General features: G+C 39.0%; 1 protein-coding gene across 3 annotated transcripts in view; it reads right to left on the minus strand.

Annotated features, from left to right (window-relative positions):
• Nucleotides 1-23,850, minus strand: part of SLC25A13 (solute carrier family 25 member 13) — a 204,686-nt gene that overhangs the window by 22,441 nt on the left and 158,395 nt on the right. For all 3 annotated transcript variants that reach the window (XM_012510470.2, XM_003252527.2, XM_004089563.2), the window contains one exon: nucleotides 4,380-4,520. In XM_012510470.2, coding sequence (XP_012365924.2) covers nucleotides 4,380-4,520 — 141 coding nt within the window. The remainder of the gene's footprint in view (nucleotides 1-4,379; nucleotides 4,521-23,850) is intronic.

Here is a 23,850-nt window from a genome sequence, read left to right on the forward strand (position 1 = left end):
ATATTGTGTGATGCTGAGGTTTGGGCTTCTATTAATCCTGTCAGCTAGGTACTGAGCAGAGTACCTGAAAGGAAGTTTTTCAGCTCTTTCCTCCTTTCCTCTTTCCCTTCCTCCTGTTGGTGTCTTTGTGCCCATGTGTACCCAAGGTTTAGTTCCAACTTACAAGTGAAAATGTGATATCTGGTTTTCTGTTTCTGCATTGATTTGCTTAGGATAGTGGCCTCCAGCTGCATCCATGTTGCTGCAAAGGATATAATTTAGTTCTTTTTTATGGTTGTCTAGTACTCTCTTGTGTGTAGTTTCCACATTTTCCTTATCCAATCTCTTGTTAATGGTAACCTAGGGTGATTCTATGTCTTTGCTATTGAAAACATACATACTTTTCTGATGCTGATACTGGTAAAATTTTTGAAAGAGAATACTAATCTGAGCAGAAAGTTTTTCTTTTTTTAAGGATATATTAATATAAAATCTTAAGCAGTGGCTATCCTTTGAAGAGAATGGAGCAGTAAAGGGTAGAGAGATAATTTTACTTTTCTTCATACACCTTCCTAAATTACTTGATTTTTATAAATTATATTTTACTTTTTAAACTAAAAAAATCAATCTCTCTTTGAGGTAACTGGCAGAATAAACAAGAATGTACTGATATATCATAACTTGCTTTCTGTGTTTATGAACAATAGCTCCAATGAATCATTTATACACACATTATAGATGAACACATGTATACAACATTTATGTATATGGATAAAAATATATTTGAATACTGCCAATGCAGTGGAAAAAACCAATGCCTTTGATTAGAACACAGCAGACAGAGTCCATATTCCTAAGTGACCTTCCAAGGTAGAGTCAAGGTTTAATTTGTGATTATAGAATTTGAAAACTTTTCAACAGTGCTTGATGGATCCCAGCTGTCATTGCTTCACTGACCATGTTTTGTACTCAAAAAGAGACATGGACGGTTCCACTGCTTCCTAACGAAGCATCATTTTGGCTTAATTAGCTGTGCTGCCATTTACTGTTAAATGATAAGTTTCATTACATTCCTAAAGTATAATTTGTCCCCTCATTAATGCTCTGACAGCTCATACGGAAAAGGTAATGTTCAAAAGTAGATGGATACAACTTTCTTTTTTATGTTAAGTTTATTTGACTTTTATTTTTATGCTCCAGGGGTTTATGCAACAAAACAGAAGTTATGCGGGGAAAGGGAAATACATTCTCATAATTCTTTTTAAAAAGTAGACATTGCAGATTTGTTTTCTTAGCTACATTACATTCAAATAGCTCTTTCAAAGGCAATTAATTATGCTGCCTTCACTTCAATCACCTACATCCTCTGTGCTATAACTAAATCTCTCTAAATGTTAGCATTTTAGAGGGGGGCTTTATTTACATTGTTTACTATATTTGTGCTAAACTATTTCTTACTTTAGGAATGCAAAATGTTTACCGTTTTCCACTTTTTTTTCAGTTGCAAATGTATTTCTAAGGCAAGTATTCTAATTGCCACTTACTGGGAAGTCAGAGTAGTTTGCTTATTTTGCAAGTCAATACAGAAGAAAAACAGAAAGCCTGATTTTCCAATTTAGGTAAGGTTAAAGCTCAGCAGGCCTAAACACACAGACAGAGCCAACCACTCACCCTTCTTGGGTCTGGCATTGTAATGTTAACAACAGAAACAAAAGAACAGAGGGAAGGAGGAAGATTACCTGTCTCAACTAAATCTAGGACAGTGGTTCTTCTTTTTAAAGACCCACCTGGAGGGACACATACCAGGTTTAAAAGTACTGTGTGAGGTCACTCCTAGTCATTTGCATTTTTCTAGCCAACCAGGACTAGAAACAGAAAAGCTTTATTACTAAAAAGTGCTATCCTGAAACAAAAACACATTAAACTACAAAGCAATGCTAATGCTGTGATGCTCCCTAGAAAGATGGATCTTAACCTGCTGTGATGTCTGACCACGTAAAGGTGAAGTGGGGTGGGGCTGGAGAAGAGAGGTTCACAAGAAACAAAGCCCAAGACAGAACGGTGGGAAAATATAAATGAGGACCAACTAGACTTGTAATACAAGAGCTAATCAGACTGAAAGGAGACCAAACCACAGAGGTCAACATCTGCTGAATGAAATCCTGACTCCTGGTCTCTGAATGTAGCTGATACTGAGCTGATACAGGAAGATAGAGATTACTAGGCCACTTTCTTGCAACAAAATCAAGGTTCCAGAAGCTCAAAACATTACTGATTTTCTTGGTAATTACCAGTACACCAAAAACAGAATTTTGGAAGGGAGCACCAAGCCCTGTGGAATGCTTCTGAACTAGATTAAACTACTAGACTAGTAATTAAACTAACTTCATATGGGAGAGTTTTCTTGCTCAAACTTGAGCAATCCTGCTCATTTCAGGAAAGCAATTTTAGCACGAAAGTGGAAACAAGAAACTTCTGAGCCTCAATTTCAGCTCAGAAACCATGGTTGGCAGCCTCTATTCACCCGAACTACAAAATCAGGATACCAACTTCTTCCAAGAAGTGTTAAAGGGGATTAAGATTATTAAATAATGTGAAGATGAAAAGCACTAAGTCCCAGTATTGTATCATTTGCAGGTAGTTTAACAGTCTCTGTTTCTGTATCAGCAAACAAGTTCCTACCATTTTACTCATGTAGACATTTCGATAACAGTCACTGCCATAGTACCTAAGTGCTTTTTACCAGACAACCCATTGAAAGACTCCTGGCATCTTGTCAAAATGACATGCTGCTACATCATATTACAGACTGCAAGAGCCTAAAAATTTAGAAAAGATGATTTTTCTTCAAATTGATCAATGCTATGCCTCATGACAACAGTGTTTATTTTTTACAGCTGGGTAATAAATTGGTAAGCAAAATAGCTATAGAACATTGTGTTACATTGTAGAATCACAGATGGAGCATTTTAAGTTCTACTTAAAAAATCAGCAGGTTTATTCCTAAGTACCACATATGCCTAAATATAAGGCAAAATTTTCCCCTGCTAAAATTAATCCCAGAAAAGAGGGCATCACTTTATATTTGATCTTCACAAAGTCTCAGATCATGGAGTACTCTTTCCAATCACTTGACCTGGAGAAGCAGAGTACCATTCGGGGAAGGCAGATTCTCCTGAGACAGCCACAATTATTACTAATTCTGGATGTTTACTGAGGTCACTTGCAAAACTCAGGTTAGAAAGAAAAGAGTAAAAAAGTATTTCTGGGAGGAGGATCTCACAAATACTGTGTCAAATGTCAAAACAAGTCATTTCAAGTTTACTCTAGCAGTAGAGTAAGTTGTTACATTATGGGCACCAGTTATATCCATTCAGGATTAACTGGGAATAGGAAAAAAGAAATTGACTGTTTTAATGTTATGTGTCTATGGGATAAAATTTGCAGGAACCATATCATACATAAAAGTCAAGTGCTTCAAATTACAAAGCTTGGGATAAAAATGAAGACAATGTATTTTGCAAAACCATGCCAACAGATGACCTAAAAAGTGGGTTAAATGGAGATCAAGACGCTGATTCAAAATTCATGAATAATTTTAATATTTCTTGATATGTGTTTATAGAAACAAAGCAGTATTAATTTTATATAATGTGACTGTGTACATTTCTGTGTAAAAAAATGAAACTATCTTAAGTAGACATTTTATTTTTCTCCCATATCCCTAAAGGTTTACTTAGTCAAGCTAGCGTAAAATGTTTTTTTAAAAAATTCTTCATTGAAAACTTGTGTACACTTTGTGTTCGATAAAGCCTTATAGGTTGGCATATAGGCAGACAGTTCTAGTAAATTCCATTATATCTTTTTGGTAGAGCAGTATGAATAACAAATTTCAAGAATCTTCTAGAAGTTTGGTTTTGTAATCATTCTGAAAAAACATTTTCTAAATGAAAAATGATTAAGATTTATAATAATTAAGACAAGGCATACATATATAGAGAAAACATGGATCAGACCATATGTATAGGATCAGAAAATAAATTATGATACAGGTTTCTCCTTGAACTGAACTCAGCGTATCAATAACAAATCCAAATAAAGTTCTAGCCAGTATTGCTGCAAAGAGCTGCACTGAACAACTCTAGAGGGCACGATTCCTATCATAGTCATTCTAGATTTGTGTATTGATGAGGATAGTTTTTTGGCAGATGGCAGGACAGGGCACCTCCTTCTAACTGGCATGAAGGTGCCTCTGCAGCTTGGGTAGAACATCTTCTCCAGGTGTAGAAATGTAAAAAAAAAAAAAAAAAAAAAAAAAAAACGGATTTCATGTTGAACAAATAGTTTCTACATTAGGAGATGAGAAAGTAATCAAATAAATGACTAAAAGAAAAAGTTACCTTGTAGATCCCAAAGAACCCCAGGTCCCGCACGACAGACAGAGCACTGACTCGGGGACCAGTGGTGATTTCTCCCGCCACTTGCAAACGGATCTTGACGATTTCTAAAGGATTTGTGAAAATCACCTGGGAGCCTCCAGCCTAAAAAGAACAAAAAAGATTTAGAATCAAAGCAAAGAAATGGTAAGGTGGGTCAGGAAGAGATGAATGATTATTCTCAAGGACAAGAATATTCTGTCCTCAAGAGGATGCAGTTTCAGCCCTTGTCCCATCAATCAAAATGGTTAGGGATTACAAGTATGAATTAAAATACAGTTACTGTCTAGGAAGAAGCCCTACGTCCTTGATGTGGAGGCTGAAGGAGGGCAAAGACCAGAGATTTCTGTTGACCTCCGCAAGTCCTCACACTGAAATTACAAATGCTCCTTGAAGCACAAACAACTGCCACCACAGGACTCAAAGCCAAGGGCACAAAGGCAGTAATAAAATGAAAAGCATTCGTATCCAAATGAGGAGACACAGATCGTATCCAAATGAGGAGACACAGAATAGAAGGGGGACTAGGAGGCTCTTGAATGATGAATTTCATGATTCTGGCAATGATTCAAAAACTGCCAGCGAACACGTAAACTTAGATGAAAGTTATTTTTTTCTCTTAAAAACTCAAATCGATTATGAAATCTCATTTTATGGAGTTGCATATTCTTATAATTTTTATTTATGTATTACTTGTGTACAGAATTGCTCTTTTCATATGAGATAAATGGTATGTGAAAGTAGCAAAAATATGCACTAAGTCAATTACCAATCAAACTTTGAACACTGTGTGTTATTTCATTCCAGCAATGGCTAGATACCTCACCTCCAAGATCATCAGTGAAATCTTTAAAGTACACGTAAGGGAAATTTTAAGCCAGCTATTTTGAAGCTAAGCCTATATTTATCACAAGCAATTACATTCTTTCTTACTGTACTTCAACTTGTTATTCCTTGTCACAGATATATGAAATTTTTATATCATCCAAACTATACTGTACTAATTAGAACTAGCTACAAGGATGGCCTTTGAAGTATTATTTATAAAAGCAGGAAAGAAAAATTAGAAACAACATAAATATCTAATGGTAAGGGATGGGTTAAATGAATTTGAGTACGTTCATGCATGGAGACACTATGCAGTCAACAGTGAAAAATGTTCAATATATACTTTTAAGTAAAAATGCTCATATGTTTAAAATACTGGTACACATTTCCCCCTGCCATCCCCTACCACCATGTAGAAGAAATACACCGAGGTGGTGCTTCTGAAGTGGTGGGATTACAAATATCTTTATTTTCCTTTTTTTTTTTTTTTTTGATGTATTTGAAATTTTTTCTATATAGATCATGTGTTACTTCCATAAAGAAAAATAAACACCTATACACAGTTTACCTAATATGTGTAATGTTAATGAAAAGAATCAAAGAAAGATGTTCATTAACTCTCTAAATCCAATTGTTTTTCCATTTTTACCAACTTGATACCTTAATCAAGACACTCTTGTTCTTCCTTAAGTGCAAATGAATTTTTTTTTGGGCGGGGAGACAACACAAAATACAAACCTGGGTTGGATTCACTAAAAGGCCCAAGAAAGGGCCTTACTCTAGGAAGCAGAGTGTGAGATGATACACCCAGAGGCTGGTGCGTTCTGGTCCACACAAAGACGTGCTGCTCCCTGCCCTACCGCTCAGAACAGCTCTGTTTTGCTCAGACGCTGCTGCTGCAACCTGCAGGTCCATGGGAAGAACAATCCCCTGGTTGTTTACAGCCCTTGAGTGTTTTGTGAATTTGCACCTACATTTCCCATGTGATATGGACTCAGCTATTTACGGTTGGCAGAATGATGAGTTGAAACACACCTAGCCAAGTAACCACGTGAGAGGCATAGTAAGGATTTTCTCTGTGTTTCTGAACCAGAACTCTTCATATGAAAATCTTACAAATAGTTAGAAAAATGAATAGAAATTTAAAATGTAAAGAGTGTTTTATGGGGGTAGAATTGCTGAGAAAGATTCACCAGGTTGGAATTAGCCTGAAGGCTGATTTTTTGAAGCTCAAAAGAGGGTAAGACCATCTCTATCCAGGGTAAAATGCAAAGTAATCAGAGAACACCAGTCTTCTTGGAAGAGAGAAGAGGCATACAATGCATATTCATCCAAGCACTGTCAACAGCAGGGAAGGAGGCAGTTGTGCACAATAGGTGTTCCTGTCCATTGTCTGCCGATTCAGCTATCTTTGATCTCTGTAAAAGAGGAACCATGGGTATGGTACTATGAATGGATAATAGACCAGGAATTTGAAGAGCGGCAGGCAGTGTGCTGCTCAGTGATCAAGTCATGGAGAGACCCAGACACCATGCATCTGATGATAAGCATCTTCTCTTGGTGCCATGAAGGCAGCGCTTCAGTCTCCCTATTTGTCAAACCATCTCACTTACTATGAAGATAAAAAGAGATGGAGAACGTACAGGAGCCAGCACAGTGCTCAAGACAGAGCCTTTACTCCAGTTGGTTTCTTTCCCTTTTTCTCCTACATTGATGTTTTCCTCCATAGACGCATGGTACAGTCACTTGCAGACCTTTTTAAAATATAGTGACCTCTGGACTTCAGTCCTGACAGTTTAATAAGAATTTCTGCATCTGTCCTTGTTAAAATTTTCCTATGAGATTATTATGTGCAGTGAGGCTGAGAATCCCTGCACTACACCATCTGCACTACACCATCTCTAGAATCTCTGTCAATTCTGAGAATCAGCTTAACTGGCTTCCTGAATGCCACAGTTTCTAATCCCAGTCTTCCATATCATTTCACGAATAACTTTTATTTGTTTTACATCTGATCTCACAACAAACTCTTTCTACATATCCAAATGGTGCTGTTATGAAAGCGTACAATTCTTAGGTACAGAATTGTCTTATTATCTCTTATCTTTACTAACACTGGTAAAAGTTGCTAGCATTACATACAATAAAACAAGAACTTACACTCAACTCCCTGACTCCAAGCCAACCAACAGATACCAATTCTTTTAAAACAGAGTTAGTTATCACTAGGGATGATAAGGAGTCAAATCCACTTCAGAGAGCTGCAGGAGGCAGATGCACCGGGAAGAAAGAATGTAGTGATATCAAGAAAACATAACGATGTACCCATTATCTGTGGTGGCCTCTGAAAGAAAGAACCTACAGACTCAAAGTGGCACATTGTAAAGGTGCTGAAGATGAAACAGGCCCTTTGGAGTCAAACTGGAAGGAAATGAGAGACTCCAAGGCACCAAGAGAAGATGCTTATCATCAGATGCATGGTGTCTGGGTCTCTCCATGACTTGATCACTGAGCAGCACACTGCCTGCCGCTCTTCAAATTCCTGGTCTATTATCCATTCACAGTACCATACCCATGGTTCCTCTTTTACAGAGATCAAAGATAGCTGAATCGGCAGACAACAGACAGGAACACCTATTGTACACAATGTCTTTGAGTCCCTCATCACTTGAGAGCTCTGGCTGTGTGAAGATACTGTTTTTTTTGTGTGTGCAATTTTGTCACAAATCATTTCCCTATGACTTTCTGGAGTCTGTGGCAAGTAGGACACGGGAAAATATTCCATACTGAACTGGCTCAGTGTGGCATATTATATTTACAGTGGTAACACTGACTTTTCTACATGTTTCCTGGTATACTTTTTGTTATTGAAATCTTAGTTATCATCTAGTATCTGGATCCATCTAAGAGAGAAAGAGAAATGCATACAATTATTACAGACTCACTTCTGCTATTTGATTTTTCATTTACCAAATATTTATAAGCAATTCAAAGTTTGTCCTAGGAACTGCAAGGACACAAGATGCTTTATTCCCATTCTCAAGGAGCTTGAAGTAGTAAGGGTAGAAGTAATGAATATTCAATAAACATCTATTAAGGGGTATTAAGGTGTTGCTTTGCATATATTACATATTTTCAGTCCACTCAAGAGGTACTTTTTGCAGATTTTACATAAGAGGAAATCGAAGCACAGAAAGATTAAAGCAACTGTTACGGGCTGAACTGTGTTCTACCAAAAGTCATAGTTGAAGTTCTAACTCTCAAATATTTCAGAATGTGACTATAGTTGGAAACAGGGCCTTTAAAAGAGAAATTAAGTTAAAAAGAGGTCTTTAGGGTGGCACATAATCCCATCCAACTGGTTTGTCATAAGAAAAGAAAACTGAGACACAGACATGTAGGACACAAAGAGAAGACACAAGGAAAAAGCAGCCATCTACAAGCCAAAGAGAGAGACCTCAGAAGAAACCAACCCAGCCAACACCTTGATCTTGAACTTTCAGACCCTAGAAATGTGAGAATATAAATTTTCTGTTGTTTAAGCCACCTAGTTTGTGGTATTTTGTTTTGGTAGCACTAGCAAACTAATATAGCAACGTACCCAGGGCTATATAGCCAGCAGGCAGAGGAAAGGATTTTCAATGGAGTTCAATAACTATATGCTTCATAAAAACAGAAAATGGAACATGAGAACAGATAATTATATGATAAGAGCCAAGGTCCAGACAAACTGATATGACAGTTCAAAGGAGGGCAAGAGCTCTCCTGACTGGGAGGTGATTAAGCCAGTGAGAAGGTAACATGTTAGCTGGGGACTACAGTGTGACTAGGATTTTGGTAGTCCAGGCAGAGAAAGGCACAAAGGCACAGTGACAAGGGCATACCACACTTATATGGGTAATATACCCAGCATCACTTCTGTCAAGCGAAATTTTAATAAGGATGATAATTATGATGAGATCAACATCATCATCCTCTAGCATTTATTAAGGCTCCTCTAGCTTACTAAGTACCAGGGATTGTGGTAAGAGTTCTATAAGAATTCTTGGGCCGGGTGTGATGGCTCACACCTATAATCCCAGCACTTTGGGAGACCAAAGCGGGTGGATCACCCGAGGTCGGGAGTTCAGGATCAGCCTGGCTAATATGGTGAAACCCCATCTCTACTAAATACACAAAATTAGCTGGGCATGGTGGCGCACACCTGTAATCCCAGCTACTCAGGAGGCTGAGGCAGGAGAATCACTTGAACTCGGGAGGCAGAGATTTCAGTGAGCCAGGGTCGTGCCACTGCACTCCAGCCTGAGTGACAGAGTGAGATTCTGTCTCAAAAACAAAAAAATTGTTTTTTGGTCTTCATAATATTATAAGGTAAGTAATAAGATAAATAATAGGTCAGGTTCAGTGGCTCACGCCTGTAATCCCAGCACTTTGGGAGGTCAAGGCAGGTGGATCACCTGTGGTCAGGAGTTTGAGACCAGGCTGGCCAACATGGCTAAAACCCATCTCTACTAAAAATACAAAAAAATTAGGCAGACATGGTGGCAGGTGCCTGTAATCCCAGCTACTCAGGAGGCTGAGGCAGGAGAATCACTTGATCCCGGGCAGCGGAGGTTGCAGTGAACCAAGATTGTGCCATCACACTCCAGCCTGGGTGACAAAGCAAGACTCTGTCTCAATAAAAATAAATAAATGAATAAAATCCTGGTTTCAGTGAAGAAACTCAGGCTACAAAAAGTAAAGGAGGCTATTTAACATGCTTGGAGTCATGCAGCTAGGAAGGTGAAGCTTGGATTCCAAGCTTGAGTGGCTGGATGCCAGTGGCACACTTACAGTTCTTACCATGGCAGCCTTTTGCTCTAGATGGCATGGAGAAGGGGTATGAAAGAAGGTGGCTGAAAATAAGATTGCTGGAGCCAACTCATGGAAGGTCCAGGATGCTGCCTAGAAGAACAGGCTGCATTTTGGAGATGGTCTGTGCTACTATGTAGCAGCAGGAGAGCTGGTAAACACAGCTTAGGAGCTGTAGAAGTCTGAGCATTATCTATGCCTTGGGAAGATGCCTAAGGAGCAGAGGGGAGAGGGCTCATCAGGGAGGCAGAGCCTGAGGCAGGGATCACAATTAGGGTGTTAGCCGACTAGATGAGTGATAAAAGGCCAGAATTAGAACAATCATATCTATACTGAGTAGAGGTGGCTGGGTAATGGATGCAACAGAGACCAATAGGGTTTGGCTGCTGAATATAGGGCAAAAAGAGTGGGTAAGCTCAAAGAAAGGATCCAAGTTTTTGCATCTGTGTAATAGGAACAAAGTGTTGGAAAGACGAATGACACATTTAGAAGGCAGTGGAAGGGTGGGTTAAGAGGGATGAGAGACACAGATGAGGGCATCACCCCATATACATAACTGAAGGCAGGGGCTTAGATAAGGTGGGAGGAGGATGAAGAAAAACGGAAAGTGGTGAGAGACCATGAAGTGATGAAAAACCTCTGCTGTACACTGGTGGTACAGCAATCCAGGCACAAGAATTAAGAACAGGGCTTCCAGAAGTGAGAAGGCGAAAGGACCAACAACGTCTACTGACACAGGGAGGCAACGTCCAGCACATGAGGTGACCTAGGATTGGAAGGAGGATGCTGGGGAATGAGAGAGCTGTGTAGTCTACTTACAGGGGAAGGGAAAGTGAGAAAATGACAGTAGTTTATGAGAGCAATCAAGAAACAATGACAATTCATTTAGGGTAATTAAGGAGAAAATATCTAGGGGAAAGACAGTGAAAAGATAAAACTACTAGGGATAATGATGCTATGCTTATGCATAACAGTACAAGTTCTGAATGGAAGAGTGAAAGGTAGAACATGAAGAGTTTGGATTTGTTTTAGTGACATAGAGTTGGGGAATAAATTTGTTACAGAGCACAAACTGACAAATCATAGTTGTCTTCACTATTTATGCTTTGAAGATTAAAAAAAATCAAACAGAATTGAATTTGGCACAAGAACAAGTAAAGTTCTGATGCATAAACCACATCAGCAACAAAAGACCCCTTCGGAATCAATAGTAAAATAATATTCTGGCTCTCCATAGGAAGTTATGATTAAGTTACTGTGATCTGTAACACAGAAGAGAAGATGAAGCAGCTGATGACCACAGAGGTGAGTTCATAGGCTCACGCATTCTGTTCCTCAACTCAAAAGAGGTTAGAAGGTACAGCAGGTGGCCATGTGTTTAAACAGGGCTGAGGGCTGCACATCTGCACTGGGCTGCATACCTGCACCTGGTCGCAGGGGAGCCAGAGCTGCAGGCAGCACCACAGCGGGTTCTCTATTAAGAGTCACTGTGTGCACCCACGACTGTAGAAGATAAATTACTAAGTTCAGTGCCACATGGACTCTCACCCAGGCTATTATCAGGAACTGAGGAACATTTTATTGCCCACTCTATTAGTATTGAATACTAGCACCAGTGTGAACAAATTTTTTGTAGCATTTTTCAAAAGGGGACCTGACATTCAAAAACATTATGTATCTTTATTAGAGGAGAACAATGGAACTGGTACACCAAAAGAAATCTTACATATTTTTATTCTTTTACAAGTGGCATTAATAAAGAATAACTTAACATGAAATGTATAGGATCAAAAATGAAGAAAAAATGTATTTTTTAAAGGCACATAAACATTTGAATGTAAGAGAAGTAAGTATCATTAGATTCAATGTTGCAAATACGTCACTTGGGCTATAAATTTAAAATGCAAATTTTCCTAAAAATGATTATAACAGTCAAATATTATAACTTTTTCCTAAGTTAATCTAAATTCAAAGCAATCCTCCTAAACAAAACCCCAACAGGGTTTCCTGAAGATGTCTGAAGACAGGAATATTCTGAATAAAAAATCGTGTAGAGGATCTTATATCAGTACACATTTACACACATTTATAAAGTGTCAGAAATTTTTAAAGTTTAGCAGAAGACTAGATAAATGGAAAGATCCAAATATGCAGAGTCACAGAATCACTGAGTATCTTTTTTTTTTTTTTTTTTTTTTTAAGACAGAGTCTCACTCTCTTACCCAGGCTGGAGTGTAGTGATGTGATCTTGGCTCACTGCAACCTCTGTCTCCTGGGTTCAAGCGATTCTCAGGCCTCAGCCTCCCAAGTAGCTGGGACTACAGGTGCATGCCACGACGTCTGGCTAATTTTTGTACTTTTAGTAGAGACGGGGTTTCACTATGTTGGCCAGGCTGGTCTTGAACTCCTGACCTCAGGTGATCTGCCTGCCTCAGCCCCCCAGAGTGCCAGGATTACAGGCGTGAGCCACTGCATCGGGCCGAGTATCTTTAAAAGGTAGATAAAAAGTGCTACTTTGCACACAGTCAATGGTAGAGTGGACCCCTTCTACTTGTAGCTAGGAGTCCCTCTGAACAACTCGTATATCTGGTAACATCCTAATGAGTAATGCTATGGTTTACTCATATTTTTCTTTTAAAAGAGGATGACGAGCAGGCTGGTTTTGATGCATTTCAGCATCAATTTTTTTTTTTTTTTTAGGCAGAGTCTCTCTCTGTCACCCAGGCTGGAGTGCAGTGGCACTATCTTGGCTCAATGTAACCTCCACCTCCTGGGTTCAAGAGATTCTCGTGCCTCAGCCTCCTGAGTAGCTGGGATTACAGGTGTGCGCCACCACACCTGGCTAGTTTTTTTGTATTTTTAGTAGAGACAGGTTTCACCATGTTGCCCAGGCTGGTCTCATACTCCTGGCCTCAAGTGATCCACCCACCTTGGCCTCCCAAAGTGCTGGGGTGACAGGTGTGAGCCACTGTACCGGGCCCAGCTTCAACCAATTCTTGCTTCCCAGAGGTCTCATCTTTTTCTCTTTATCGAGAGTACATAGTTAATCAAGAGGTCCTGGATGCTGGAGGAATTTGAGTCTGAAAGTACACTTGTGGAGGGAGGCCCAAATTGCTGCAAAAATTCAGTGGCTGGTATGAGACTTCTCTCTTACCAGTTGTGTAAGGATTTTTTTTCAAAGGCTCCATTTCCAAACTGTGATTCATTATGTATGAAGGATCTTCCAGCAGAGGGAAAGATATCCCAGTAGTGAACCCCAATTATTCTTTCCTCCCCAGAGTGCTTTTCGTCCTCCTTCCTTTCTTTGGCTTTCCTATGCAGTAGATTATTCCTATCGTTCTGCCCTTTATGGGACCTGAAGGCTGTGGCTCTGCCCACAGTGATCTCTGCACTGATTATTTCCAGTCAGCCCTCTAACAATGGACACTTCACACACGTCTGTCCTCTAGATCCCTTTCCGGAAGGATGTGGGAGCAGTCATCTTGAGACACTTTTCAAGAACAAATTACCCACCAGTGTGACCAGAAAGAAGAGATAGCTGTAACTATTTGAATAACTATGGCCCTGCAAACTCTCTCTTCTCCCCTCCTCTCCTTCCTAGAGAAGCAAGAGCCAGACATGTATCAAGCACTTCTGATGTAGGAGGCACTGTGCTAAACTCTTCACAGACATCATCTCCTTCATTCCCCCAATCATGCTGACACAAGCTATATTATTCCCGTCTTTCTAGAGATGAGATGGAAGCAAGAGACTTCTCTTCAAGGTAGTAAAAGAATGTGAACCCAGACTTGCCCAATTTCTAACCCATGCTCAGAACCATTACACCTAGTTGTCTATTGTGAAAAAGCAGATTCAATAAAACAATTCATTTTCAGTTTTTTCTTTCCTGTTTGAACAGAGTAGCTGCCTGAATTTTTGGTTAATCTGATCATATGGACTAGAATTCCTGTGACTTTAAGAGCTTCTAAGAGATAAAGATTAACTAATGGATTCAGTGACATTAAAATACATCAAGTAATATGGAAGAGATGTTTTTCTAGGTACAATATAACTGATTTTCATCAGATATATCAAATTTTTCTTTGTAGATTAATCAATAATGAGAAAGCTAGGCTACTGGACAGTAAAATCTCCAAATCTGAATCCTTGAGGAATATTTTATTTATTTATTTATTTTGGAGACAGAGTCTCGTTCTGTCACCCAGGCTGGAGTGCAGTAGTGCAAACTCAGCTCACTGTAACCTTCGCCTCCCAGGTTCAAGAGATTCTCGTGCCTCAGCCTCCCAAGTACCTGGGATTACAGGTGCTCGCCACCACGCCCAGCCAATTTTTTTTTTTTTTTTTTTGAGACAGAATCTCCGTCTGTCGCCCAGGCTGGAGTGCAGTGGCATGATCTTGGCTCACCGCAAGCTCTGCCTCCCAGGTTCACACCATTCTCCTGCCTCAGCCTCCTGAGTAGCTGGGATTATAGGTGCCCGCCACCGCGTCTGGCTAATTTTTTGTGTTTTTAGTAGAGATGGGGTTTCACTGTGTTAGCCAGGATGGTCTCGATCTCCTAACCTTGTGACCCGCCCACCTCAGCCTCCCAAATTTTTGTATTTTTAGTAGAGACAGTGTTTCACCATGTTGGCCAGGCTGTTTTCAAATTCCTGACCTCAAGTGATCCACCTGCCTTGGCCCACCAAAGTGCTGGGATTACAGGCATGATACACCATGCCCAGCCGTGAGAAATATTTTAGGCTCAAAAATATATAACTAGTGACAGTTTTAATTTTATTCAAATAGGCTTGCAAAATAATTATACTGATTTTGTCTAAATATAGCATAGTCGTTTCAAGATAGGAGCAATGGGTGCTTCACCTATCTACCAATACAATCTTAAGTTCACATTTCCATATGATAGTTTTGGCTGCTGTAATTCGTATCAGAAGTCCATGATCTTCATAAATTCACCTTTGCATCCAGGAGTGCTGAGAGCAACCAGAAAGGGCAATAGGACTGTGACTACAACCATGTCAGCATGAAGTCCAAGCACCAAGCTTCTCAAACGCACAGCGTTCTACTGATATAAAGCATCATTATTTCCAAATGATCTGTTTTTTTTTTTTTTTTCACGTGAAATAGTCTTCACGGCTCAAAGTAAAATTATAGGTTTTTTCTTCTAATACCCCCTTCTCTGAAATGGGCTAGTCTGCAAAGAAACCAAACTGTGGTTCCTATCACTGCATCTTTCACTCAGTGTCTACATGCTTCTATAAGCTTGATTTCTTCTTCTCCTCCTTATGGTTTTGCCACCCGAATCCCTCTTGCCATGTTACATAATGACTTCATTGTTGACACTTCTGGTTTCGCATAGGGAAGTGATATAGCTATTTATTTTTTAAAAACAGAATTTTAAGGGCTGGGTGCGGTGGCTCACGCCTGTAATCCCAGCACTTTGGGAGGCTGAGGCAGGCGGATCACTTGAGGTCAGGAAATGGAGATCAGCCTGGCCAACATGGCAAAATCCTCTCTCTACTAAAAATACAAAAATTAGCTGGGCATGGTGGCGCGTGCCTGTAGTCTTGGCCACTTGGGAGGCTGAGGCAGGAGAATTGCTTGAACCCAGGAGGCTGAGGTTACAGTGAGCCAAGATTACACCACTGCACTCCAGTCTGGGCGACAGAACAAGACTCTATCTTGGAAAACAAACAAACAAACAAACAAACAAACAGAATTTTAAGAAATCAAATATTTTAGAAAGGCAACATAATCCAGAGTTCTAATGTACAGCCCCATTTTCTCTAAGTACTCCAAGAACAATGGCCTTCACTAAAATGATAATATACTTTAGGTCCAACAGTTGTGGACGAGTAGGTTTAACAGTTACATGTGCCTTAAAACTGACTCACCAAGGCTGTCTGCTCATTTTCACAATGACAGGAAATATCAGTAGCCTAAACACATTATCTAAAGGATAAGGGTTCAGGAGCTCCAGTTCATATTTCCCCATGATCCATTTCCTTTCATCTGTATCAACAAAACAAGGCTTTCTCCAATGCTTCTTTATTCAATGAGATAGTATTCCTGAACATTTTCTTGAGACTTCAGGAGTCAAGTCAAAAGAACTCATTAGATAAAAATACAAGCCTTCTTATGCCTCCCAACCCCCAATCATTCTAGTCAACAGTCTGGAGAATGTTCAGAGAATATTAATAGTCTTGCATTAAAAAAAATTAAACCCATCATCAGTCTGCTGCCCACAGAAAACATGGCGGTATATTTTTTAATATAGCGCAATTTCAACTATATTTTAAACTAAAAGCATTAAATATAACTGTAATTTAATCACCCTCCTTTAATTTGAATTCACATGGTAGATACTTATAGCTACTTAAAAAATTAAGTGGCAAAATGTATATGAAGAATATGTATCTTGATATTTTAATTATGCTCAATTGAATGTACTTAGATTTAAAGTGCTTTTCACAAATGACATGTGCTAAGAATATCTAATTGCACACTGACATTCTAAAATGTGTGCTTACATGTGTCAAAAATAGATTAATATAAAGTTATAGAACAGACTTTTACTTAAACCCAAATACATTATTTTGATTATCTGGACACAAACAAAATTATAATTACAAACAAGACATATAGTAATAAATGTCTAGTGATTTATGTTTCATTAAGATGAATACACAAGTGATGACAGTGTTTGACATTTGAATAAATCAGAAAATAAAGACTTGTAAAGGAATCTAAGGTTCAACATATTTTCCATTTACTTTCTTACTAACTCAATGTTAAATAGAGACATGAAAATAATTTGTATGTAGCACAACTATTATTATTGTATGTAGAGCTCACAGATAAAAGAGATATTCAGCAAATAGCAGTGGATGGAGTAAATTAAAACACATTGCCCAACTGCAGTCAAGTGCTGTCCACAACTGTTCGCAAGTGCTGAAGACGGCATTCAGCAACCTCACAAAGAAGTTAGCAAAGATGAGGTGGCATGAGGTTGGGAGGCCACTCACCCTGTCCAGCTCTGAAGGGAAGTGTGTTGGGCCCACTGCCTTCACAAGATACATCATCACCCTCCTGCAATCAGAAACTTGAGTCCTCACAAACTGAAAGAAAGACCTTTTCTTAAACCCTAGCATTAGGGCTGAATTGCATCTCTCCAAAATTTGTATACTGAAGTCCTAACTCTCAGGACCTCAGAATGTGACTGGATTTGGACTTACGGCCTTTTAAGAGGTAATTAAGAAGAAATGAAGTCAAATGGATGGGCCCTAATCCAATATGACTGGTGTCCTTATAATTAGAGATTAAGACACAGACAACACATGGACTGAGGGATGACAATGTGAGGACACAGTGAGAAGGCGGCCATCTGCAAGAAAAGAAGAGAGGCCTCAGAAGAAACCAAAACTGCCAACACCTTAACCTTGGACTTCCAGTCTCTGTTGTTTAAGCCTCCCACTCTGTGGTATGAGGCATTTTGTTACGGCAGCCCTACCAAACGAATACACTAAGTTAGACTGTCTGACTAAACGCACATCTCTAAACATAAAGCAATACAGAATATTTTTTCTTTTGATTTGGTATGAAAATAAAACTCTTAAGTGAAAAATCTGTTACTAGATTATTAACAATATTGAAAAGATAATAAAATAGATTCTTACTCTAATTAGATTCTGAGAAAGATACCAAACTGAAAATATCCTAGTCCTAATTTCTTAACCACATGGTGAGGCAGAAAAAGGCTATTCTGTTTACATGTTTTACAAATATTAAGTTTCATGTTTTCAGCTTCATGGGGTTTTAATGGGCCCATAGAAGCCTGGCCAAGAAACCAAAGTGGAATCCATTTGACTGACATTAAAAAGCAATTAAGTTACAGGCCTGTCAAATATGTTAACATTTGGGGTCTGCCTGTTATACATGTGTATTTTGACTACTACTACCAGAATAGTTTAATGATTTACAGACCTCCAATGTCTAAAGTACCTTAACTGTATGAAAGCTATGACCCAGTCTTTCTTCAGATTTTCCTATCATAACAAACTCCTCCCTATTTACTAGAAATCCAGAAAGATGGCCCAATATTTGAACTGTGTTGAGTCAAACAACTCTGAGACTTTCCCAAAGAGGGTAAAGGGAGAAAAACAGAAAGGAAATATCTGGCTGGCCCAGTGTCTAGCATGAGAGTTGGACTTTCCCCTAATAAGATGACATTTCTGAGCCACTGGAGGCAGCCCTTAGCCAGGGAGGCTATCCTTAACCGTCTTAGTCTGTTCGGGTTTCTGTAACAAAGTATCACAGACTACGTGGCTTATAAACAACATAAATTCATTTCTCAGAGTTCTGGAGGTTCGAAATCTGAGATCACAGTGCCGGCACAGTTGGAATCTGGTGAGCACTGCTTCCTGGCTCACAGATGTTGTCTTCTCACTGTGTCCTCACATGCAGGAAGGAGTGGGGACCTCTCTGAGATCCCTTTTATAAGGGCACTAATCTCAACTTGTAGGCTCCACCCTCATGACCCAATCACCCCCAAAGGTCCCACTCTTCTAATATCATCACACTGGGAGTTAGGTTTAAACATAGCAATTGTGGGGAAAATAAGCATTCAATCTATAGCACCCATAAGCCCTTAGTACCATCAGATATTTCTTTTATTTTTGCCCTCAGTCCAAGTTGAAATCATCTGGAGAAAGAACCTCTCATTGGAGTAGGCAAGCAGCAGAACTCTATTCAAGACCAATGCCTTAGTCCCATTGCCTAGAGGACTTTTTGAGAACACCGATGGAGCTGCCTTTTGGCTTTTCAGAAATCTGCAAATTTAGATAGTGCCATGAGGTTAGCATTTTTTTTTTTTTTTTGGCTATTAATTGGCTCCTCCTTTTTTAAAGCTCCTCTTTTCTATGATTATCTGGACACAAACAAAATTGTAATTACAAACAAGATATATAGTAATAAATGTCTAGTGATTTATATTTCATTAAGATGAATACACAAGTGATGACAGTGTTTGACATTTGAATAAATCAGAAAATAAAGACTTGTAAAGGAATCTAAGGTTCAACATATTTTCCATTTACTTTCTTACTAACTCAATGTTAAACAGAGACATGAAAATAATTTGTATGTAGCACAACTATTATTATTGTATGTAGAGCTCACAGATAAAAGAGATATTCAGCAAATAGCAGTGGATGGAGTAAATTAAAACACATTGCCCAACTTCATGACTCTGACATAATTTCATGTTAATCATTCAACAAAGTCTCTTCTACTTAAAATACAAGCCATAATAAATAAGCTATACCAAATGCTCCAAGTTGTTTATCTTCATCCTGTTCTTAAGATTCTGAATATATTTGGGGATTATTTATTTGTCATTCTTAGAAATGAAGTCAAATAAAATAAATAGGAGCCTTATAAAGGTTGGTTCTATTACTGGGTGATCATGGAATACTTTCTTGTGAAATATCCTGGATATGTAGACACCCAGCCATGGTTACAGCTATTCCCTCAATTCCTGCACCCCTACTCTCCCACCAATTTTTGGAGTTAATTCCTCTTTGCTGGCCATCAGTCTCTAAATTAATAGTAACATGGTATACAGAGTCACTACCCTTCCTTTCCAAATCTATGACCAATACCTTGTAGTCAAGCATTTATTCATTCAACAGATTTTTTTTGTTTCTTCCATATGTCAGACACAATGCTAGACACACAGCTATAACAGTGTGACATAGGCCCTGTCATCCATATTTATAGATGTCTCAGTTCAGCCATTTATTCAAGGTCTGTGAGATCCAATTAGTTGTCAGCACGAAGTTATGAAGGAAGATCTCCTCAAGTGGCAAAGCAGTGACCATGGTTGACAAAGACAGCAGGTCATATAATACCAGATACAGTCTCCAACCCTCCAAGTCAAGAGGAGATGGAAGGCAGGGATAAAGTGTAAGTACAAATCAAGAAAATCTTTGATATGGTCTTACATTTTGGGGGAGTACGCAAAAAGTTCTCCCAGGGAATATTTCAAATAATAACAATAATAACATTTGAAAACAATATAATCACTAGATTTTCACTGAACTACAAGAGGCTATATACAAGCATTAAAAAATTAACATTATTGCTATAGCATCACTATAATGCATAATGTATCTTGATTAATTCACATGTCACACAAGAGTGACTTCATAAAAATTCAACCTAATGATTAAGCCTCACATCATCTTACATTTATAGGTAAGATATGTGCAGAGACTTGCATAGTGAAATAAAAATTCTACCTTAAGAAAACCACACTATGAGGCTACGTATCCACAGGAAATCCTGGGAAGAAAAAGATCGCAAAGTAAGACTTAAATCCACTTCAGGCAATCTGTCTCACTAGCTCTGATTGTCAGAGTATATGTATTCATTATATGAGAAAATTTTCTTCCTGGTTTGATATGATTGAGTATGAAGTATTCAGGGGTTTCAAGTTCAATCATAAGGAATGGTGACTTTGAGTATATTTTATGACCAAAGTATATACAATACTATTCAGGGCAAACTTACAGAATTCAGAGCTAAAAACAAAACAGTACAAGAAAGGTTTGAAGACACTTATAGATAGTTGAAACAAATGGAAATGTTAAGCAAAGTCATTAATATCTGGGTGGGGCCATGACTCAAGGCTGCCATATGTATGGCCTGGCACACAAAGATGAGGTTTGCCAACCAGATTTCCTCTCTCAATAATTAAATGAAAAACAAAACAAAACTGAACAACTTGAGCTAATTAGCTGGGGCTGGGGCAAGGGATGAAAAGAGGCTGTCTCCTACTGCAGAGAAAGGCTAGGTGGCTGGCAAGAACATGAAGGGAATTCTTGAGAAAGTCAACACCAATTCTTCAGGAAGAGAAGAAGTTATGGATTAGAATAGTCAAAAGATATGCAGAGGGATGTCACTGTGAGAGAGACAAAGGCCAAGTAGAGAAAATGGAGAGAGTAGCCAGTTCCTAATGCTGCCTCCATTCTCAAGAGCCTTCAATTTCATTTAATGAGTACCCTTAAAGTAAACCTTCATTTGATTATCTCCAACTTTGGTGAGTTTCTGCCCCCTGCTACCAGAAGCAATCTAGAGAATGAATGCATTCTAGGATCAGCAACAGACCCTCAGAGAAGGCATGAGATGGGCTATGAAACCTTCACAAGGTGAAGGGCAATGAAAATGTTCCCAGCCCACAACACGGCTTACTGAATCCTCCAGTGGTAGTTGAAACATCCTTTGCTATTATTCCTATTATGATGTAGAGTCTAATTTCTCTCCTGTTGAATCTGCGCCAGCCTAACTGGCTTGTCTGACCAACAGAATGCACTGGCAGTGACCTTCAAGGTCAAGTCATAAGAAGTCTTGTTTCTGCCCAGGACTCTTAAGATGCCTGCTCTTGGGAGGCTCCCTCTAAGAATCAAACTGTCAATGTTTGAAAAGACCAAGCTACACAGAGAAGTCAAGCAGGTGCTCTGGAGCACAGCCCCAGCTGTTCAGTTACAAAAGTGAGCCACCTTGGATATTATCCCGGTTGACCCTTCAGATGAGTCTGGCCCCAGCTGCCACTAGCCCATAACCATATAAGGATCCCAAGTACAAACCTTCCCAGGCTGAGCCCCGTCAATCCACAGAACCACAAGTGAGAATAATAATAAATATCTATTTGAAGCCACTAAATTTTCAGATTATTTGTTATGCAGCAATAATCAGAACACCTCTCCTCCTCAATGAGGGAGAAACACTGAGATCATTCCTGTTACGAGTAAAGCCTTAGAACTGGGATTGGCATGCACTGTGGACACAGAATGAAATTAAAGTCATTTCTAGAAAAAGATGCTATGCTACCCAGCAGAGGAAATCAATCAGTAGAGAAATGACAAATAAGCAGGTTCACAAAGAAGACCAGAGATTTCAGGAGCGCCTGAGGTAGCTGAGGTCCTCAACAGCCATATCCAAACTCCAATACACCTATTCCATTCCCCTCCACCCAAAAAGCCAAACTAAAACATTCATTTTCACAAAATCCTCTCTCTCTCTCTCTCTCTCTCGAAGTTAAAAAGTAGACACTAGAAGAGGAGGAAGACTAGCACTTAAGTCATGATTTAATTCTTTCATACATATTATCTAATTTTTCCCACAATCAGGCAAAGTAACTGTGGCGCATTAAAGATGGCTGCAACATCACTGCCACGTCTCCCATTCAGAGGTAGATTATTTTCCCTGGCACTGAATCTGGCTGGCCTATAACCTGTTTTAACAAACACATTGTGGCTAAATTAATGTTGCATAACCTCAAAAACTGGGCCTGAGATTTTTCTCGGCTTCTTAGTCTGCTCTCAGAACTCACCTTCTTAAGTCTGACACTACAGTGTGAGGAAGCTCACGCAGATATGCCATGTGGAGAACCTGTTCCCCCAGCCATGGCTCCAGCTGAGTTCCAAGCTGATTGCCATTTGTGTGAGGACATTTTGGACCTTCTAGCTGCCTCACTACTCCAGCTGAAACCATGGGAAAGAGACAGAAACCATGGGAAGAAGGCAGCATTAATGAAAAAGAACAGATCATTGTTTTAAACCACTAAGTTTTGGAGGGGTTTGTTATACAGCAATAGATAACTGAAAGAGAAAGTTGCTATCTAAATTTTATAGACAAGAAAACTGAAACTCAGAGAAGTCAACTGAGTTGTCTAATCCTTGATTCACATCTGGCAGGTGAAACCCCAAACTGACTAAAAGCCCATGTTCTTTCCAGTAAACTGGACTGCCTCTTGTTAGATGTGATTATTTTTACTACAAATGGCTATGATTTTCAAAAGGATTAACTTTACACATACACACACACACACACAAAAGAAGCATCATCCCTGTTGGCAATTCTCAAAAATTAGAATGGCAAGGTTTTAAAAGGAACACTTTCACTTTGTAAAATGATCTCCATCTCTATGCTTTCTATTCTTGGTGATTTGGGAATTATCACTAAGTATGGCTTGGAGAGAAAGGTGATAAGTTTTATTGTTAATGACGGGAAGGGGTTTGACTAACATTAAAGAAAATATATAAATGAGTCCATTATCAGATCTGTCGTTGATTGGCTGTGAAGATTGACAAGATCACTTTTGAGTGATTTTAGCTTTAAAATTCTTTCATTTAACCAATATTTACAAAGAATCTACAGGTTACCATGCAATGCCTGCAGTCCCCAGGATGCATCAATGAATAAGAAGATCCCTGCCCTTGCAGAACTTGTACTCTACCGTGAAGGGGACAGAAAATAAACAAAAATCATGAAAAATAAGTAAGTTATACAGAATGTTTGAAGGTGGTAAGAACCATGGCAGCAGGAGAAGAAGGGGGTGATGATGGGAAGGCAGGCTGATAGGTAGATAGGGAGCATATGCTGGCAGTGGGGAGGGTTAACATTTTTAAACTAAATATCATGTATAAGTTTAAATCATAAGACTGAAGAAATGACTGTTGTCTATGGAGAAACCCCAAGTAACCAAAAACTTGGTTAAATGAATACACTGTTCCAACCATAAGTCCATCTAGAAACCCACACAACTGTAACAGACATATGCAGTATCTGCCACATTCCAACACTTTGAACGTAATACTCCCATTTACTATTATTTTCTGATAAGCAAAGCACATGAGTTGCACTAATGGGAAAAAATGCAAAGGCATCAATCTGGGAATCATATGAGTTGTTCCTAGAG

Source organism: Nomascus leucogenys, chromosome 11 (genome assembly GCF_006542625.1).
Source record: "Nomascus leucogenys isolate Asia chromosome 11, Asia_NLE_v1, whole genome shotgun sequence".
In the NCBI taxonomy this organism is placed as follows: domain Eukaryota; kingdom Metazoa; phylum Chordata; class Mammalia; order Primates; family Hylobatidae; genus Nomascus; species Nomascus leucogenys.